Here is a 21,236-nt window from a genome sequence, read left to right on the forward strand (position 1 = left end):
ATTTATTAGTGGTTTTTCCATCTAAAAGCACATCAAAATATGTCAAATAACGTTATTATTTATATAATCTACATTGCACATGTATTCTTTTATTGAGACGATTTTATTCCATAGTATTGTATTCCATAACTTTAAAATGTGATCAGATATTTAATCAATATTTAAGGAATTTTTTCATTTCGTTACAATTTAATATTTCAAATTCTAGTTGTAATAGTGAGGTGTTTTGCTGTCACTAGAAAGGAAAAAAAAAAAAGAAGATATATATTTAAATAATAATTTTTTAAAAATTTCAGTTGATATTTTCAATACGAGTATACGACTAGACAACATCACATCATAAAAAAAAAAGAGAAGCAACGACATATTTTTGACGTACGCCTTCAAAGTACCAACATTAGCTGGATATATAAACACTGATGACGCTTATGCTATGGATGGGTCCGGAACTAGCTGTCCTAATTCATTTCAATCCAATTTAATAAATAATGCTTTTGGTGTTGGTCTTTTGATGAACCCGTATATATTCGCAATGTTAATATTCGTGATCATCGTGACAGGAATATTTGATAAGACGAGGCAGTGGAAAGTAGAGTTTTTAGTAAAAAAAAAGATTCAGTTAGAAAAAGGAAATCTTTTTCACAAAAAAAAAAAGAAAGAAATATTTTTGCATGGTAAGCATGTCTAAGACATATATACAAAATCGAGTTACACATGCCTTTAATTTAGCTTTTAGATGAATATGCTCTAAATATTTGAAAAAATAGGACTATAAAATATAACTCGAATCATTGACCTTTCAAAACATTCAGACCATAACAGTCTATATAAGTTCACTTTAACAAGAAGTAAACCAAAAAAGAAAAAAGAGTTGTAATAAGTTCACTGGTAGTTCAACTCAAACTATATAACTAATAGTGAGTAAGCTGAATCGTATTGTTAACCAATAGTGTAAATTAAAATACATGCACGGTAATGACTATGAATATAAAACTAAACTCAATATGTTTTGTGTGACATGTACTTCAGCAAAATAATGAAATAGTTAGGAAATTTTTTTATCTGATTTTTGAAATTGATTTTCATTTATGGTTTGTAAAGACATTAGTTTCACACAACACATATTAATGACAAAAAGTTATCTACGTAAGAAAGAAAAGGGGCGAAGGAGTAACATGGCGTTCATGTGCTTACACTGACCCTAATGTCACGATCAAACAACATCACCAACGAAGAACGACAACATTCACTGTGGAAAATAAAACTATTCGATTGATTTGATTTACTACCCAATAAAATTTTTAGAAAAATAGACACAAAATATAATAATTAGTAATAAATAAATAACACTATGGTCCCATATGCTCATGGACAACTTGTTTCAATCACGTATTCTCACGATCCTTCCTCTGTCACAGAACATGCAAAGCAACACCTAACAAATAAAATGCATGACTACGTACCTTTACGTCTATTTATTTTTCTTTACTAACCATTTTCCTCCCATCCTTTTGATCGTCGCTTATTATTTTGGGATATAATGTTGTGATTTTAATCGAGATTTAACTAACACTCGAATGAACATTTTTTGGTTGAACAGCATAAGACCGACCGACACGCAGCCCCGGCTCAATATATTTGAGAGCCTTAGGGCAAAAAAAATTTTTTTGGCCTATTATTATATACAAAGAGAAAATTTACTTAATTTTTAAAAATTTTGCGGAGTTTTTATAGTAAAAATTGTTATTTTAAAAATTTTGGGCCTTTTTATACATTTTCTTATAAATAATTAGGCCTTTTAAAATATAATTCTCATATTAATAATATTTTTAAAAAATATTTGGGCCTTTTTTATATGTAAATTTTTTTATAAAATAAAAAAGCTCCGGGCCGTCGCACCTCCGCCCTACCCATCTGAGCCGGGGCTGCCGACACGTACTACAACACTACACCCAAGTTCCCAACCATCGGTAAAAAATAACTGATAGAATGGAATGTTGATTATTATATAATATACGTTATACTTTACGGTTCCAAATCATGTGCTTAGAGAGATATGAGTCATCATTCATCAACCAAATGTTTGTAGTTGAGTCTTTGATTTGATCTTCATATATAACACTAGATATTGGTTTTTGCTAGATTTTACACACGTAACACTGTTGAATTAATCCTCATAGTAAGTGTAGGTCTTAGAATAGATATGGATTCGGTCATTAATTAAAGACATAGTTATTGAAAAGAAACTCTAACATGCATCAGTTACAACCGAAAACGATATATATGGCACGGGCAGGTCACAACCAAGATATAAATCCTAGCTTGAGCAATGAGGAGATTTGGTAAGTCGTGAGATTTTTTCTTTTTCGAAGTTCAAGTATCTTCATTTGTGGAATGTGGACATTCGGCAACTTAATTTTATAAAGAATTAAATTGTACTTGTAATTATAATTATTTAAATAAATAAAAATAAATCAGTTTTTCCTCTCTGACCTCAAAACTCTAGGCACAACCCTGGCCACATGCCATGGTATATTAACTGAAGCATATTAAAACCAGAATCTATAAGACAAAATGACAATACCTAAAAAGACAACACAGTAAAAACATCAATAGAAATACACATATGCTGCTACTACAAGAGATAAGTCATGATGTTTCCCTTGGACCACCTTTGCTTTTTCTTACCTTTTTTATCTCATATTTTTCCTTTTCTTTTTTTTTTGGTTCAAAATCTCTTATTATATCTCTTCATACATATTTATTATATAATAAAACCTAAGACAAGGTCGGGAGATGATATATTACGTAAATATATACCCGTTATAATCCACAATTGGGAAATTTTTTTTTTTTTTTAAGATACAATTGGGAAATAGTTTTGGGGGATCGTTTCTATTTTCTTAGAAATTTGAAGTAAGAAAAGAAATCAATATTTTAGAAGTAAAGAAACAAAGTAAAGAATCGATATATATACTTTTTTTCTTCGATATATATACATTAGACACAAAGTAAAGAAATGCAGAATATGTCGTTTATTCGGAAAAAAAAAACAAAAAAACAGAAACAAAGCGGTTTTTAATCAGTAATCACTAATTGTGATGCTGTTAAATTTACGACAGATCATATACGTTACGATGATGGTGGACATTCTGTAATCACGTATAGTATACCATCAATTGTTACAAAAACACTTTAATTTTACGCTACTCGATAATTACTATAAGAGTGGACACATTATATTTGATGAGACTGACAAAAAAAAACCTTAGAAGTGAATGCATGGGTATATAAAAATAAACTAAAATATAAATTTCACGAAAGTGAAAGACAGACAATACGAAAGAGAGTTCCTGATACAGCAGATACACATATATCTGGTGAGTTATTGCCATAACAGTCATATTATAAGATGATAACCAAATATATTATAGGATGAGTTATATAAGAGGGGAGAATGCGAGATATCTTTTTTTTTGTCAAAGAGGAGAATGCGAGATATCTCTATATCAACCACATTTCTTAAACTTTCTAATCCACAGAATGGAAACTGAAATCATTTGTAATATTTAGTTTCTAATCCACAGAATGGAAACTGAAATGAAGTATATTTAATGGGGTTTGTTATGAGAAAATTACAACGAAATCTTTTCATTTTCTCGTTTTGATATAGTTATAAATAAATTCCTTAAAAAATATAAAATTTAGAAATTTTGTATGAAAACATATCGAAATTAAGATGGGAAAAATAATAATTAAAAGACAGGCAGTTAATTCATTACTAATTAATTTTGGTTGAAGATTTATGAACTTAACATGGTACTAGAATTCGAATACACTGTCCAGTCCAATCAAAAGTTGACCTAGTCTAAAATTTGTTCAATTGATTTCACTTAAAATTATTAGTCTGTCGACCCGACTCAAAAATTATCATATCGTAGAATTTTGTCAAAAAAATGATTAGACCGTATTTTGAGAATTTGTGTTAGAACTAATTGTACATTCAAATAAAATAAAATTTTGAATACATATAAAACCATGGATCAATCCATTCGTCATAAAAATTTACAAATTCATAAATTGAACAACACTTGTCAAATATTTAATACGTTTAGTATACAAAATGAATCTCACAATTATCAAAAAGAAAGCTTCAAATATTTATACTATAATAATCAAGACTGAGTCGACGATTAGGACCTAAGAAACATAGGTGGCTCCTAAACGCATGGGCCGTAGCTCCCAAGACAGGGCATATGGGATTGTTTAAGACAAAACCATGTTTCCTTTAATACTAATTAATTTTAGATAATGACTATCTAACTTTCGAAGTTTTGTCATTTGTGACTAAACCAATCCCGTCGACTAGGGAAATATATATTCTGCCATTCTGTGGAAAAATCTTCTTTCATGATATATTATTTTAACCTGATATCACACAACTATTTTAAAGATGCATGCACAAAATGAATATCCATTCATTTATGAGTTTATTACTGCACTTCTTTTTACAGACAAATTGGGTATCTAGTAAATGAACTCTACCAAACAAACATTTCAGTTTGCCTTTCGAACAATATCTAGTTAAGTATTATCAGTGTTACCTTGCCTTACTTCGAAGAAAAGTGGATATATAGAAACATAAATATTTTATCAGCTAATTATCTCATGGGAAAAGTGCAGTCAGGCTCTTGGTTGGAGAAAAGTCAGGTTCTTGGTTGTGGAGAAAGAGCCAGACTACACTTAGGTTTTTCCGATTGACCTAAGGTTTTTCGTTTAGATAATAAGAGGATAATAAATTAAATGTTTATGATCATAGTAAAATTTGTAGCCGCTGAAAGTAACAGTAATCGTTTTGTAGTGGTTAAAATATAGATTCAAATTGTAATTAAAGCCCTTTTGGTGAACCTACTTTTTGGTGATCAATTTAAAACAGTGAAACCTCATCAAATGGAATATGGAAAGAAGAATTTAAGTTCATTTGCAAAAGAGTATTTCCGTATATCAAACGTCGGCAGCATAATTGTACTTGAGACCCAGTACAGCATCATGCTGCGAAGAAAACTCACTTAGCTTCAAATGGTGACTAAAACCTATTTTCATATTTTTGTGTGTCCTAAATAGTTTCCCCTTTTTTTCATTTGTAAATACCAAGACGCGTTTTTCAGAGTATTTAGAAAAGATATTTGTTTATAAAAATAAAATAAAATGAGAAGGCTGAGGATTAACTGCAACGTCTACCGTTGGAAAAGAAAAACGATCAGAAACACACAGAAATTAATAGAGAGAAGAAAAAAAATAGAGTATGAGAGATTGCACATGGGTGTCTGCAAAAAAAGGAAAAAGAAATTTGTTTGAAAGTGTCACAGGCACACTCTCTCGAACCACATTTAGCAACACTCCAAACACTCTTCTTCTACTTTGTACTCTTCAGTACATTACTCTTTCCAAAGTCCGTGATTTACGCTCTTCGATGACACCTCTCAACAGAGAGAAACGACATGTGTACATTTTCTTCTGCCATTAAATTTTGAAGATTTTCGATGATACAATGTAATTAGTATATATGTGGAAAATAAATTTATCATTGTCTTTCTAGATGATAGTAACGGTTTTAGAAGGGTGGTTATCACTTGTAGGCGTAGCTTATAGTATTGAGTTTAGAAATATAAAAATATACGTGACTGTTTTTAATTGCTGATTGATTTTAGGGCCTTATTTTTATTCAAGTAGTCACATACGTGTTTGAAGTGAATATTTAAGTAAGAAAAAGAAAGTAGGAAATGGAAAGGATATAGTATTTATGGTGTAATCTTGGTAAGGACCAGGAGATCAGAAGGGGCCACAATGTCACAAAGAGGACCAACAATGAAATTAAATCCTCAGCTGGCCTTTAACATTTTGGCTCCCACCATCTCCTTCCACACATATGCACATGTCTTCATGTCTCTCCCTCTCTCTATACGCTACCTACACAAATATGTACAGACAAATAGCCCATTACAAAATCTTTAGTTATAAATATATACTCCTCAACTCCCTCAATACCCACCCATCTCCTTCTCCATAACTCTCTCTCTCTCTCTCCCTAAACACAACCGAAAGGTTTTTTCTCTCAAGAACCCAAAAACAAATGGCTATAATAAAGAAAACTTCAAAACTCACTCAAACAGCAATGCTGAAGCAGATTCTGAAGAGATGCTCGAGCTTAGGGAAGAAGAATGGAGGAGGGTGCGATGATGATTGCCTTCCACTTGACGTACCAAAGGGACACTTCCCTGTCTATGTCGGAGAGAACAGAAGCAGATACATTGTCCCAATCTCCTTCTTGACTCATCCTGAGTTTCAATCTCTCTTACAACGAGCCGAGGAAGAATTTGGATTCGACCACGACATGGGTCTCACCATTCCTTGTGACGAACTCGTTTTTCAAACCCTAACTTCCATGATCCGATGATATTTTAAGTTAAATCATTTGAAGAAGAAGCAGAAGGAGATGGTTAAAGAAGAGGCGGAAGCTTCTTTCTTTACAAAAAGAAAAATCTCTTCGCTTTTTAAAGTTTTTTCCTTTATTTTTAAGCCCATCTAGGGTTTTTTTTACGAGGTAATTGTCTCGTCTAACTAGAAAAAAATCCGTATGAGGTAGAGATTCTATGGGTTTAGATCTGTAAATAAAGTTTGTAATGTTTTCCTCACAAATCTTCATTCGGTGAGAGAAGTTATTTAATGCAAGAAAAAGTGTTCCTCCGATCCATTTGTTTAATATTTCATGGTATTGTCTATTGATTCTTGTGCAAATTTTTGTTTTGTCATTTATCTCCTACAAAAAAAAAAATAGGTATGACACTGTATAAGCATTAAACAAACACTTTAGGCTTAAACTTACTTATAAAACCTAATCAATAGATTTAATTTGAAACTAAACTATTATGTAATATCTAAATCATTAGGTTTCTTAGAGAATAATTTTTTTTATATATGTCAAATATATCAGTGGATTACATAAGCTTTTGAAAATGCATGCTTGAACATGGGTTTGTCAGAGAATGTGGGGTACTTTATCATGTACGGTTTATAAGATTAAGGACTACAAAAAACGATAAGATTCATATTAGTTCGGAACATTCAGTAGTGTTCATGTTTAGCGGTAGTTGGGACGAAAATTAGGCCACCAATATTATATGTGTAAGGGCTAATTCAATACAATTTGTTCGAGAAAAACACCTATACTGTGTATATATAGTCACATGCAGTGACTATAACTACTAGTTTCCCACCATTATTATTTATTACTATTCACTACTTTGACTGTAATGCATGTTTTATAGTTTTATCATACTGACCGGTGACCGCACTAACCACTGTTTATTTTAACCTAAACATTAATTGCTATTTCCGAAGATTTTTTTACTATGCTTTCTCTTACCATAGTTTATAAATACTACAACTGTTAAATAAATGATCAATCATCAATAGTAAGTATCAAATGCTAGTAAGTTTCTACACCAATCTATATATAGTTGTCAAAAAAATAAAAATAAAAATCTATATACTTAGGAATTGTGGTAATTTTTAAGCCCAAACCTGCAGATGAAAAGATCAAGACGTTTCACTTTTGCTTTTGTTGCTATGTGCACTCTCGAATATTGTTTATATCATAGATTATATTCCCAACCCTTAAGATTTAGAAGTTCTTTGGTATACATTTCTTATACGGGACTACCAACACTCTTAACTAATTTTGGTTATTAATTACACCATATATACTAGTGAATGTTTACTCATTCTTCACCCAAAAAAGCGCTGACTTCTTTTTATCAACTAGATACACATTAAAATTAAATACTGAGTTTACTTTTAAATATCTACTTATTTATAGTATACATAGTGTAAAGCAAGGGAAATCATGACATTAAATAACTTTCCATTTAGATAAACATACAGCCGTATAAAGCAAAGAAAATGACTCATGCTTGGTAATGGAAGCAGTTGTAAAAAAAAAAGGACTTTACAAATATTATTGAGCTGTTTCCAAATATTTAGCGTCCCTTAAATCATTCTTAGAGTCAGCGTTATATATATGCATATACATGTATGTACCGCATGCGCGATCAAACGATTCCTTCTTCTACGGCTTTTTCCCGTTCCGTACAACTAGTCAAAGCTTATAATTAAACATTTGTTTGATTGATATCGTTAAATAAGGTTAGACCTCCCATGCCAAATATAAAACCATTATACTACTAACTATATAATTTTTTTTTTTTTTTACTATATAATTCTTTGTTTGGATCTCTTTTGAATAGTCGTTAATTTCGAATCTTTATGCAAGATTTATCACGCATTCCGAGCTTCGTTGGTTTTATCAACATAATTAACGCAGTGTTGTTCTCTGTATATATATCCATCGTGTACGGCGATAGCTAACTAACAAGTCGATTGAGAGATTACGAAGAACACTTACAAATATATACTCCCTCCGTTATTTTATAAGTGATGTTTTAGGAGAATGCACATCGATTAAGAAATCATTTCATTTTTATTTATTTCTAAACAAAAACACCATTTATTATCTAATCAACCAATAAAAAACCAACGACAGAATATAAATCGTCAAAACCAATAAAAAAGTAATTAATTTTGCATTGAAAACTGAAAACATAATCTATTTAAGAACAAAACTAAATACTTAAAACCTCACTTATTAAAAAACGGAGGGAGTATATAACTATAAAATGATAATTAATTTATTAGCATTTGCATCCAATAACAAAAAAAAAAGGATGCAAATTAAGAAATAGCAATGTGTCAATTGCTTTGACACATCTGAAAGATTTGATATACCATTTAACTATTACGTGACTGATTACTTTTATTCCTGTAAGAGCCTAATTTATTAAATATAATGGAGGTTGGGTTTAATTTAAGATTTAGGATTTGTGGTTTAGTTTACAATAGTTTGCATGCAAGTTGCAATTAACAAAGCAACTCGAATGTAATCTTTAAACTAATAATTTAGCAGACACTATGATCTCTCGTCACCACTTTTCAAAAAGTAAAGCATCATAATTTATAAGGATTACGATGGCACATACTAAGCAACGAACGACCTATATACAGCAAATAGTGTCTTACTTTTAGTAGGTTACGAAACGTCGGATTTCAACTTGCTCATAAATAATTACTCCCTAATATAACTATTGACTTTTAATTCGGTTGGATTTTTTTGGTTAAAAGAGTTCCAAAGATTTAGACGGTAAACTTAACGTCGGTTTAACTTGTTAGGCCTCCACGAATTTTTTTTGCAGAATATATTAATCTCGATATTTTTTTTGTCTCGCCTTGACCGATCTTTATGCTATGGAAAAAAAGTCAGGATCAGGTTTTAATCCGATCCATAATTTACGAATCTTGGCAGGACCAGTTCAAGTCGAAACCTTCGAAAAGTAATGACTTCGTATGATCGTGAACTAAAATCTAATAAAGATGGGTTAAAAACAGTCAATAGTAAAATCATTAAATTGCTTAGTGCTTTGATGAATACTCACGCAAAAGCAAGATGATTTACCAAGATATGCTTGTCTAGTAAAAGCACATCTATCAACTATTTATTAATTAATATAAATTGGTTAATTTCTATGATCACTCGAAGATACAGGTACGACTCTTTTCTAGTGAAACAAGAAGTTATTATGAAGACAGTCTATAAAATAAAATCGCTCTTAAATCATGAAATTTGTTTAAAACCTCCAACACTGCAAAGAAAATGGTTAGGAATCACGTATTAAAAAGTGAAAAGAGACTTAATAATATATGAAAGATATGGATCCTGCTAAATTAAATATGTGTTCATCAATTCGTCGTTAGAGAGAACATTAGGTTCTATATATAGAAAAGTGAAAACCCAAAGGAAATTGTAAGAACACTATCATGTTCGTGGTCGGTTTTAAATCGAGGAAGTGGGTCATTTTTCACAACGCTATTTAAGTTTATTCGAGATGATCTTTGTAGATAATACTTCTACTAAAGTCTTTTGTTTTTTTTCGCCACTTCTACTAAAGTCATGTGTCTATTTTTTTCTTAGAAGGTGGAGAGAAAACGCAAGTGGGAGATACTCTAACTGTTAAATCAGCGTAAGAATTAGGTGAGATGATTTGGTGGAGGTACCACGTACACCGTACCGATGGAAATTAGATAATGTTGGTCAAGTTAGTGAGATAACTAACATTAAATCGTATATAGGACAAATAATCTTCAAATATGTGTCCTCCGTTTCGGAGAGAAAACAAGCGATTGACGGCCTCCTAACTTTTCACAAATAGTTTATTCAAAAAAAAAAAAAAAAGAGGTAAAGTACATTCAGTAGTTCTAAAAGAAATATTGATTTTCTAATTTTTTCAAACATATTTAAATATATAAATGAAAGAACATATCACTTTCTGTTATTTATTAGTTTTTCAAATGACACCAGTATAACTAAATATTATTTTATTTATTTGGAATGTTTGATAATATCAAAGAAATTTGGATAGAAATCTAAACATTAAATTATAATAGAAACAAAAATTAAAACATAATTTTGTATTGCTAATATGATACTCCCTCCGTTTCGTTTTAGTTGTCGTTTTAGTACTTAAATTTTGTTTCGTAATAGTTGTCGTTTTAGGTTTTCAATGCAAATGTTTGGTAAAAATTCTAGTATTATCCCTATTGTTTTAATGTTTTGGCCAATGAAAAAATTTATAGGATATATTAATAAAGGGTAAAACAGAAAATTTAATGTTTTTCTTAATTTGTGTGAAAAAACCTTAAACGACAACTAAAACGAAACGGAGGAAGTATTAACTTAGTATCTACATATACATTTTTATAGTACATTTTTGCTTTAATTCTTTTGGATCCGGGTTTGACCCGGTTTTAGTCTATTCGGATCTTGGATAAGCAATTTTAGGGATGTTGTCTTAATTTCAAACTGATAAATGAAGTCATGTTGTCTTTAATTCATCTACATATTCTTATACTATTTCCATATTAATCATCTCCGGATACTTAGCATTTACCATTCGCAGAATTCAGTTTGTTATTATTACCTAAACTAATTGCCACATTAATCGTAACTTAATAACTTTATTCTCTAATTTATTTCGAATATATTCACAATCTAAACTAATTAATATCACATATCTTATCTCATCTATTGTTCCTTTAAATTCTACTATACAATCTTTTAAACAATTCAAAGAAAGAGTGGTTGGATTAAAATCCAAACTAAAAACAAAACAAAATCACAAAAATCATTTTAAATCTTTTCATATTAACTTTACATAAAACACTAACATTTCTTTTTAACAGATCAATTAGCAATAATCACGTTGATCTTAATTCATTAATTATTTGCCTAAACAACTAACTGAATTTTATACAACTGTTATAAAAATTTTAGGAAAAATTAATCACTTACTATAAATACATTTTAAAAACGTTTAATGCTCAAATCTTTAGTTAAGATTTTGGAAAGAATAATAATTTGAAAATCAATTTCTACTCAGTTTAGCAAATAATTTATTTTTATTCATTGACATAAATATAGATTACTTAAAATAGATCGTAACAATATTTAATTTGATTTGTTTATTTAATTTCACCCATATAATTCTTAATTTAATTTGTTTATTTTTTCTTGCAGGAAAGTAGAAGTTTATAGCAATCCTCTTTTGATTTGATCTCATTTTTACTACTTAAGCAAGGATCAACAATAGGAATGTTTTAAAAACAAAATATATATGTAATTTGATCACATTTATATAATAATTTTATGAATTTACTTAGAAAAAGTTTAACTTTATTAAACGTTTTAAATATGTATAATATTAAAACTTTTATGAAGTTTCAAATATTATAAATATTTGAATTTTATAAGAATTTATAAAAAGTTTAAATATTATAAATATTTATAAAAGATATTAATACAGGACAGTATACTACGGGTGAAATCCTAAATATAACAATCAAAATACAATTATGAAGTTTGGGTCGATATTAAAACTTTTATGAAGTTTCAACTATTATAAATATTTGAACTTTATACGAATTTATAAGAAGTTTAAATATTATAAATATTTATAAAAAATATTAATACGAGACGGTATACTACGGGTGAAATCCTAAATATAACAATCAAAATATAATTATGAAGTTTGGGTTGATATTAAAACTTTTATGAAGTTTCAAGTATTATAAATATTTGAACTTTATAATAAAATGACAAAATGACGTTTAATTTCACGGGACAGAGTTATATGATGAGACGGGTTTTGGTCGATATTAATATGAGATGATATACTACGGGTAAAATCCTAGAATTAACAATCTAAATACAATTATACAATCTTAAACACTAAACAAAACAAGACAAACAATATTAATAAAATAAATACAATTTAAAATTTCTAATTATTAGTTATAAAATATTGTCCCAAGGTGTACTATACAGTAGCATATATTTATAGATCATCTTAAAAAAAATATTCAATTTTTTATTTAATAAAAATATAGACCCGCGGTATACCGCGGGTTAACATCTAGTATTCTTCATATATATAGTAAGCAGATATGACGATATCTTTGCATATATGTCGTTGTATCAATTAACATATTCCAGATTTAAAAAAAAAAAACATATTCCAGATTATAATCAAATACGATTGACACGATCTTTTTTTGCATCAATTGCTTGTTTTAAGTGATTTTTCTATGTAACTTGGTTTGTCTCTTAAAATTTTAAAATTATTTTCTCATATCATCAGATGTTTACTGTTATTGTTAAAAAATGTTACTCTAATGAATAGTGTTGAAACTTGAAACGGTAGATCTGAAAATTTGAACGGTATTTTGCAAATCATATTTGGTTGTAAATTGCAAACTATCTTTTGAACATAGGCTAACAATTGCAAATTACGTTTGTAATCTCAAAAATTTCGGTAACAAGAGCTATATAATATGGATACTTCAACTAAAATGAGAAAATCTCAAGTATATTTTAAAATTAACTTATTATTCCTCAGTTAAAATTCAGAAATCTGAATATACAATTGAAAATAGCCAAAAGAAATATAAATAAGAATCTCATGACCAAATATCTAAATAAAAACTGAGGGGCTCCTCTCCAAAAAACTATCTCCTTCATCAATCTGGGACGACGACACTGGCGACGACAACCAAAAACAATCAAACCCTAATTTTGCCATCTCCTTCCCAAAACTAGAATCATAAAAATTAGCAACGAAATTAAATAAAAAACTTTCAAAAAAAAAGAAGAAGCAAATCTCTAACCAAAGCTTCAATCCAAATTCCGTTTGCAAATTCCATCGATTCAAATTTGTTTAGCACACAGATTTTTCAGCAATCCCAGGAAGCAACGGCCGAGATTCAACGTTGTTCTTCGCCAATCCGACGTGACTACACCTCCGGAGATCCTCAAGCGTCGCCTCCGGATTACCTCGTCCAGATGACGACTCACTCCGACTCACAATCGCAATAATATCCTCAAACAACGATTCATCACAAGGAATCGCTAACGGACCAACGTTAGCGAATCCATACTCTTCCTCAGCCTCAGCGAGAAGCCGTCGAAAGATCGGATGATTCAAATGCTTCGCACGGACAACGTATCTCCGACGATTCTCACCGACGGAAACAGCAACGTGACCAGGAGGTACATCGGAAACAGTATCGTTGTTGTTGGATCCGATGTGAGCTTTCTTCTGCCATTGTTTAAGCATCTGACGGATCCGAACAACGCTTCCGATCTTATTGTTCTTCCCCATTGATATCGAACAATTGCTTCTTGTGGATGCTTCTTGCGTTTTTGGCTCGCTATTCCCCAGAAAATGAAGGGAAAGTTGGAGAGAAAGAAAAAAACAAAAAGGGTTAGAGAAGAGACATTTTTGCTTTAGGCGTTGCTTTCACCAATTTTGGGATAATACGGCAAGCAGGGAATATTTAGGGGAGCGTTGGGGTATTTAAGGGTTAATGATTTATTAGGTTTTATTATTATACCCCTTGAACGTTTGCTAAATTACGATTTTACTCTTTATCTTTTTCTGGTTTTTTTTCGCTCTTTTTAGTTTTAATTTTCCTTATCCTTATCTTGCCAATCAAAAATTAAAAACACTGCTTTCTTATATACAGTGAACTCAACTATTTAATTGTTTTCACAAATTTTTTTTTTAAAAATTGGTCAACAACAGTTCATAATAGGGTTGTGTGTATATTTTTGGTAAGGGTATTGAATTGATGATTATTTGATATATAAAATAAAACAATTAATAAATACTATTTTTCCCAAAAAAAATTTATTTAATAAATATTCGGATATCTTTCTTTATTTAAAAAATCTGTTGTTATCTTTTGTTTTGATTTTCCTAAAATTTGAAAAAGCAGGCCTTTCACAAACCCTTATAGAAGAGCCCATATGGCTTTAATTTGAGGAATTATAATTGCTTTCTATAAATGTGTGCGCCCGACCCGCTTTGTATCAACCCGACCCGCTTTATTTTAAAATTGCATTTTGAGCCACAAAAGAAGGGACCCACCTCGAATAAAATTCTCTTCTAAAATATCATCAAAGTACTACAAAGAATTTTAAGCCGAAAGAAAAATTGTTTAAAAAGATTCTCAGAAAGAAAAAAAAAAAAAAAAAAGGGAGAGGCGGTCACTTCACTGACGACGTGTGCTATACATACACAGTCAAATAAAACCCTTTCCCCAAATTGACCCCAAGAAAAAAAAACAAATCAGAAACAAAATATAAAAAAAAACCTAAAAGAGCAATTTTTCGCATTGCTCTCAAAAATCCTCCATCATCACCATCCATGGCGGCCACCTCTAGCATCTCTTCTTCTCTATCTCTCAATGCTAAACCCAGTAAGCTCTCTAACAACATCAACAATAAGCCTCACCGTTTCCTCCGTAATCCCTTCCTTAAACCCTCATCTTCCTCCTCCTTCTCTCCTCTTCCCGCTTCTATCTCCTCTTCTTCTTCTTCTCCCTCGCTTCCGCTTAGAGTTTCAAACCCTCTTACCCTTTTGGCGGCAGACAACGATGATTATGACGAGAAGCCTCGGGAAGAGTGTGGGGTTGTCGGAATCTACGGCGACTCTGAAGCTTCACGACTCTGTTACTTAGCTCTCCACGCGCTTCAGCATCGAGGTCAAGAAGGTGCAGGTATTGTTACCGTTAGTAAAGATAAGGTTCTTCAGACCATTACAGGTGTTGGTTTGGTCTCTGAGGTTTTCAGCGAATCCAAACTCGACCAGTTACCAGGAGACATAGCCATTGGTCATGTCAGGTACTCTACGGCTGGTTCTTCTATGCTCAAGAATGTTCAGCCGTTTGTTGCTGGTTATCGATTTGGCTCTGTTGGTGTTGCTCACAATGGGAATTTAGTGAATTACACGAAATTGAGAGCTGATTTAGAGGAAAATGGTTCGATTTTCAATACTAGCTCTGACACTGAGGTTGTGCTTCATTTGATTGCGATTTCTAAAGCTAGACCCTTTTTCATGAGGATTGTTGATGCTTGTGAGAAGCTTCAAGGTGCTTATTCGATGGTGTTTGTTACGGAGGATAAGCTTGTCGCTGTTCGTGACCCACATGGGTTTAGGCCTTTAGTTATGGGTAGAAGAAGTAATGGAGCTGTTGTCTTTGCTTCGGAGACTTGTGCTCTTGATTTGATTGAGGCTACATATGAGAGAGAGGTTTATCCTGGTGAGGTTTTGGTTGTGGATAAAGACGGTGTCAAATGTCAGTGTTTGATGCCTCATCCTGAGCCTAAGCAATGCATTTTCGAACATATTTACTTCTCGTTGCCTAATTCGATTGTCTTTGGTCGGTCTGTGTATGAGTCTAGGCATGTCTTTGGTGAGATTTTAGCTACTGAGTCACCTGTTGATTGCGATGTGGTGATCGCTGTGCCTGACTCGGGTGTTGTGGCTGCTCTTGGTTACGCGGCTAAAGCTGGAGTAGCGTTTCAGCAAGGTTTGATTAGGTCTCATTATGTTGGAAGGACTTTCATTGAGCCGTCTCAGAAAATCAGAGACTTTGGAGTGAAGCTGAAGCTATCGCCAGTCCGAGGAGTTTTAGAAGGGAAAAGAGTTGTTGTTGTTGATGATTCGATTGTTAGAGGAACAACTTCGTCCAAGATTGTACGTTTATTGAGAGAAGCGGGTGCCAAAGAGGTTCACATGAGGATCGCGAGTCCTCCTATTATTGCATCTTGTTACTACGGAGTGGACACGCCTAGTTCAAATGAGTTGATATCGAATAGGATGAGTGTTGATGAAATCAGGGATTACATCGGATGTGATTCCCTTGCATTTTTGTCGTTTGAGACGTTAAAGAAACATTTGGGGGAAGATTCTAGAAGCTTCTGCTACGCATGCTTCACTGGGGACTATCCGGTGAAGCCCACAGAGGATAAGGTGAAGCGAGGAGGAGATTTTATCGATGATGGTCTCGTTGGAGGAATCAACAACATTGAAGGAGGTTGGGTACGGTAGATAGCAGATCAAGATCTGCGTTATGATCATCAATTTTGGGTACTAATGGAGTAATATGATGACGAAATCTTGTTGAATTTTGTGTTCCATTTGACCTTAATTGCTACCACATTTACTATTTTATTGAGTCTCGGATGGATAAAGGGTTGTTCTTGTCCGAATCTTTAAAAGTTTTTTTTTTTTTTACTTTTGTCTCATTTAGAATTCAAATCTTTTCTTGTTTTCATTGCAATTTACTGAAAATCGAAAATGTATTTTGGCTGATACATTATAAGAGAGAAACATCTCTGTTTACTGAAATTGATTCGGTTATCGATTTGGTTACTTGGATTTAATTTAAAACTCGGATCGGTTTTCGTGGATTAAACTCTTCCACGTCACCGTCGATTGTTGGAAATTACTACTATACCCTCAGAACACTGGATAATTGTTTCTTGTTTCGTTACTTCCTTAGACCTTTTCAAATCCAAAACACAGAAGAGAGAGATTTAAGGATCCATTGTGAGTGACGACGATGCCTAACTTGCTCCACACCCATCAATCTCACTTCTTCTTCCTCCATCATCCGCCAATCAACACCGTTTATTCCAAGTCGCAGTCTTTGCACTTCCCGCAATCAATGGCTCCGGTTAACCTCCGTACGAATCTCTCCGTTCGCCGGACCGTACAGTGTATGGCGAACCCGAGGCGAGTGAAGATGGTGGCTAAGCAGATAATGAGAGAACTCTCCGACATGCTTCTCACAGACACGGTTTTACAACACGCTGTCTTACCTGAAGCTGCACTTGGAGCTGACCGCTACCTCTCTTCTCTTACCACCATTAGCGATGTTGAGGTATCTAATGATTTGCAGGTAATGAGAAACCCTAATTATAATCTCCTGTGTATGTAATGTATTCATGTGGGTCTTGCTCTATTTATGCAGATGGAGTATAAATTTAGGGTCTTTCAAAATCTTTGGTTCCAGAATTGTCTTAACTTGAACATAGTGGCTTTACACAGTTTAAATCCGAGTATTGTTATCAGTTCTTTACAGAATCAATTCGTATTCTGTGTTTTATGATTTATGATAAGACTTTGTTGTTGAAATTGTGTGTGCTGATTTGGGAGTGTTACATAGACAGATGTTACTGGCTGAAATGGTTTCTTTTGGGGTTGTAGGTGGTTAAAGTATATGTATCCGTGTTTGGGGATGATAGAGGGAAAGACGTTGCAATTGCGGGGTTGAAATCAAAAGCTAAGTACGTTAGGAGTGAGCTTGGGAAGCGAATGAAGTTGAGATTGACGCCTGAGGTCAGATTTATTGAGGATGAATCCATGGAAAGAGGAAGCAGAGTAAGGCTTCTAATACTATATTCCTGCGTTTTATGAAATTTTAGGTTATCTTCGATTAGTAGATGAATGTCCCAATGATGCCGGTTAAACTTGTAGCTTACTCTATTTTGTGGTACATCTAGCACACATTGTTATGACCTAGTTAATTTTGATGATTCTTCGGAGTTCTGCTTTGAAAACTTGTTTCTGTATTCTATTAGACACCGGCAATTTCTAGTTGCTGCTAGTTATACAAGGAACTGTATCATGATCTGTCTGATGTGCATTTATTCTTTCCACCAAGTTTTTTTTGTCAGAAACTGATTTAGAGATTGTTTCAGGTTATTGCAATACTGGACAAAATAAAAGCTGAGAAAGGAAGTGGTGATGGTGTAAACGAAGGGCTACCAGAACCATCTGATTTAGCAGAGGATAATCAAGATTGGGAAGTGGATGACCCGGACGAAGACATAATTTATGTAAAGTAATGGTCTGATGCCGTTTATGCACCAAGCAACGAGTGCAATGCTCTGATAGAACGCTCCGCGGTAAGTCATCGCATGTTCTCAACTCATCTATGAGCGAAAGCTTTTTAGGAGAGATCATTCATCTTAGTACACCCGGAACATATATCATTTCATTCCCTTGAATTAAAGTCGAGGTAGATAGCCTTAACATGTCAGTCTTATGACTAGAAAGCATTGGATAATATATGCTGCTGAAAAGCATCTATAATAGAAACAAGTGTTAATAAATCAACGCATGAATCATTTTCCATGTTTTTGTGTGAAGTTTTTGGACAAGACTAAGGCGGAATGGAGAACCGGAGAAGGTGAATACCGATGGCAGTTCATTATGGCGCCTGAAAGCTTGTTTGGTTCCATTACGCAGCTTTCTCCAACAAATTGTTATTTTGGATTAATCAGTGTAAGGGTTTGGTCATAAGCTCATGTTTCTGCTTTCGTTGTAATGTCTTTGTTTGGTGTTAATGTCAGCTCTCACCATGACCCAAGTAGAAATTAACCAATTCGGTTTCATATGTGAAATCAATAATTGATTCAAAGAAGATATCATGTTTATAGATAATTGTCATGGACCAGATAACAAATAATGTATGTGAAAATGTTGAAAATCTCATATATTCAATAAAAATAATTGTGCATGACCCTAATCCATTGTTTATGTTACTTATACTACTAGAAGTTGGTATATAAAATAATGGGCTTAGTTTAATCAAAAGTAGGGCCAGGCCCAAAATGACGTGGTCGTCCTTGTTACAGAACAAGCAACGTTGTTCCCTTCCACTCATCTGAAAACAAAAACAAGAAAAAATAAAATAAATAAATTCAACAGCGATATCCTCATCTCTCTCGATCTCTGTCTCTTTCTCTCTCTCTCTCTCTCTCTCTCTCTCGCCAGATTTCATCGACTCGATTTCAGATTTGAGATCTTAGATACAAAACTTCGACATGTCTACGTTCAGCGGCGATGAAACAGCTCCCTTCTTCGGCTTCCTCGGCGCCGCAGCCGCACTCGTCTTCTCCTGTAATTTCATTTTCTCTTATCTTTTCCATTTTGATCTGTTTCTTTGTTCGTGATCGTGTTCCCATTTTCTGGGAAACAAATTTCTGTGATTTTTATAAATTCTTCCGCACATAGCTCTGAACTTTGTTTCAGATCGCTTTGTGTGATCGTGATTGATTGAAAGTATGAGTCTTTTTAGGTTCCATCTGCAAAGAGAACGAATTTGTGATTTATTGGATGTGATTTGGATTTGAGCTATAAATCACCATTTGACCTTACTTGGCTATAAATCTGAGATAGAGATTCGATTCCATTCCGTTGTGCATTCATCGAATTTTGGATGCTTTATTTTGATCATACGAAACCATGTTGAATCCTTGAATTGCATTGGATGGATTCAGGTATGGGAGCTGCTTATGGAACCGCAAAGAGTGGTGTTGGTGTGGCTTCTATGGGAGTTATGAGGCCTGAGTTGGTCATGAAATCGATTGTCCCTGTTGTTATGGCTGGTGTTTTGGGTATCTATGGATTGATCATTGCTGTTATCATCAGTACCGGGATTAACCCCAAGGCTAAGTCTTACTACCTCTTTGATGGATATGCTCATCTTTCGTCTGGTCTTGCTTGTGGTCTTGCTGGTCTTTCAGCTGGGATGGCCATTGGGATTGTGGGTGATGCCGGTGTCAGGTTTGTCTCTCGTCCTGCAACTTATAAGCTTTGAGGTATTATGGACATTGGTGTTTGACTTGTCCTTTTGCGATTCTTTTCAGGGCAAATGCTCAGCAGCCTAAGCTCTTTGTCGGGATGATTCTTATCCTTATCTTCGCAGAAGCGCTCGCTCTTTACGGGCTTATTGTGGGAATCATCCTTTCCTCACGAGCTGGCCAGTCTAGAGCGGAATGAGAAAGTAAACCACAAGATTGCTCAAAGGTACTTCCTTTACTTTTGTGTGTGTTTTGTTTAATCGTGCTTAGTATGTATCATCGGGAACCAAAAAATTTACTGGATACTTGGAAATTTGTTTCGGAAGCAAAACCGCCTATCGTCATCTCCTTTCCTTTTCTTTTCCGGTGGTTACTCTCCGATGTAGAATTTTTATTGTTTGATTCTGTAATAAAAAGCTTTGAGGAGCTTGGTATGTTTTTGTATTCTTGTATTTGTCCTGAGGAAGTTAAATACATTTATTTGTAAAGAAGTTTGCTTTTTCTGAAACCGTCTTGAGTCTTCTTATGAAATTAGCCTGCCATGTATCATGTATCTTGCTACCTCTGTTTTTGTGTTCCAATCTTTTATATGATTCACAAGAAAATTCATATTGTACGTTTTTGTGAGAAAAGTTTGAAGGAAAACAAATTAAACTTGTGCCTTGACACATCTTTTACTGTATTTGTGTTGTGAGGTTTTTTCTTGACTTCATTTCGAGATAGAAATTTTAATATGTCAATATGTCAAGATAAAATAGAAAAATGTTTTTAACTTTTTGTTAAAAGTTTTACAAATAATAAACACAAACGGTCAGTAAAAATTTTCTTTTGTCATATTTAATTTATATAATACTTAAAAAAATACATTTATTTACTATTTATAACACGGTCAGTAAAATAAAAATTGTAATTCTCATAAATTATATTATTCTAATATAATAATGTGTATTATATAAACATGAACGGAGCCCAAAAATAAAACAGGTTTTGATTTTACAAACAATTTTGTAATATATGTTGTCTTCCTAAATGAAAGATCTATCCCTAACTGAACAAAGAGCGATGGATACAAATTTAAATATTGGTGATATAGATATATTAAAAATTGACCATTACGTTAATTTTATGGTGTAGA

At 32.8% G+C, this 21,236-nt stretch overlaps 5 protein-coding genes across 5 annotated transcripts; 4 read left to right on the forward strand and 1 right to left on the reverse strand.

Moving 5' to 3' along the window:
- Positions 1-5,854: 5,854 nt before the first annotated feature.
- Positions 5,855-6,767, forward strand: LOC9305199 (auxin-responsive protein SAUR50). The gene has a single exon (XM_021018655.1). It carries the CDS (start codon positions 6,134-6,136, stop codon positions 6,455-6,457), a length of 324 nt encoding a protein of 107 aa, XP_020874314.1. The 5' UTR covers positions 5,855-6,133; the 3' UTR covers positions 6,458-6,767.
- A 6,266-nt stretch (positions 6,768-13,033) lies between these two features.
- On the reverse strand, positions 13,034-14,174 carry LOC9303177 (auxin-induced protein 15A). Its single transcript, XM_021018654.1, has one exon. It carries the CDS (start codon positions 13,824-13,826, stop codon positions 13,383-13,385), a length of 444 nt encoding a protein of 147 aa, XP_020874313.1. The 5' UTR covers positions 13,827-14,174; the 3' UTR covers positions 13,034-13,382.
- A 518-nt stretch (positions 14,175-14,692) lies between these two features.
- Positions 14,693-16,748, forward strand: LOC110226214 (amidophosphoribosyltransferase 2, chloroplastic). The gene has a single exon (XM_021016985.1). The coding sequence runs from the start codon at positions 14,874-14,876 to the stop codon at positions 16,557-16,559; it is 1,686 nt and encodes a 561-aa protein (XP_020872644.1). The 5' UTR covers positions 14,693-14,873; the 3' UTR covers positions 16,560-16,748.
- A 252-nt stretch (positions 16,749-17,000) lies between these two features.
- On the forward strand, positions 17,001-19,007 carry LOC9305200 (probable ribosome-binding factor A, chloroplastic). Its single transcript, XM_021016986.1, has 4 exons — positions 17,001-17,412; positions 17,721-17,894; positions 18,215-18,421; positions 18,666-19,007. Exons 1-3 carry the CDS (start codon positions 17,074-17,076, stop codon positions 18,359-18,361), a joined length of 660 nt encoding a protein of 219 aa, XP_020872645.1. The 5' UTR covers positions 17,001-17,073; the 3' UTR covers positions 18,362-18,421; positions 18,666-19,007.
- Positions 19,008-19,227: 220 nt separating this feature from the next.
- LOC9303178 (V-type proton ATPase subunit c1) lies at positions 19,228-20,654 on the forward strand. The gene is made up of 3 exons (XM_002867060.2): positions 19,228-19,418; positions 19,799-20,084; positions 20,168-20,654. The coding sequence occupies exons 1-3, from the start codon at positions 19,343-19,345 to the stop codon at positions 20,298-20,300; spliced, it is 495 nt and encodes a 164-aa protein (XP_002867106.1). The 5' UTR covers positions 19,228-19,342; the 3' UTR covers positions 20,301-20,654.
- The last annotated feature ends 582 nt before the right edge of the window (positions 20,655-21,236 follow it).

The sequence above is a fragment of the Arabidopsis lyrata genome (genome assembly GCF_000004255.2).
Source record: "Arabidopsis lyrata subsp. lyrata unplaced genomic scaffold ARALYscaffold_7, whole genome shotgun sequence".
Classification (NCBI taxonomy): Eukaryota; Viridiplantae; Streptophyta; class Magnoliopsida; order Brassicales; family Brassicaceae; genus Arabidopsis; species Arabidopsis lyrata.

What these genes read in the sequence shown, in the direction of transcription:
- LOC9303178 (XM_002867060.2), top strand. Translation starts at nt 19,343, where the DNA reads ATGTCTACGTTCAGCGGCGATGAAACAGCTCCCTTCTTCGGCTTCCTC. An exon ending in AGCCGCACTCGTCTTCTCCT is followed by an intron (nt 19,419 to 19,798) that starts GTAATTTCATTT and finishes GGATGGATTCAG; the next exon opens with GTATGGGAGCTGCTTATGGA. An exon ending in GTGGGTGATGCCGGTGTCAG is followed by an intron (nt 20,085 to 20,167) that starts GTTTGTCTCTCG and finishes GATTCTTTTCAG; the next exon opens with GGCAAATGCTCAGCAGCCTA.
- LOC9305199 (XM_021018655.1), top strand. Translation starts at nt 6,134, where the DNA reads ATGGCTATAATAAAGAAAACTTCAAAACTCACTCAAACAGCAATGCTG.
- LOC9303177 (XM_021018654.1), bottom strand. Translation starts at nt 13,826, where the DNA reads ATGGGGAAGAACAATAAGATCGGAAGCGTTGTTCGGATCCGTCAGATG.
- LOC110226214 (XM_021016985.1), top strand. Translation starts at nt 14,874, where the DNA reads ATGGCGGCCACCTCTAGCATCTCTTCTTCTCTATCTCTCAATGCTAAA.
- LOC9305200 (XM_021016986.1), top strand. Translation starts at nt 17,074, where the DNA reads ATGCCTAACTTGCTCCACACCCATCAATCTCACTTCTTCTTCCTCCAT. An exon ending in AGGTATCTAATGATTTGCAG is followed by an intron (nt 17,413 to 17,720) that starts GTAATGAGAAAC and finishes TTGGGGTTGTAG; the next exon opens with GTGGTTAAAGTATATGTATC. An exon ending in CCATGGAAAGAGGAAGCAGA is followed by an intron (nt 17,895 to 18,214) that starts GTAAGGCTTCTA and finishes AGATTGTTTCAG; the next exon opens with GTTATTGCAATACTGGACAA.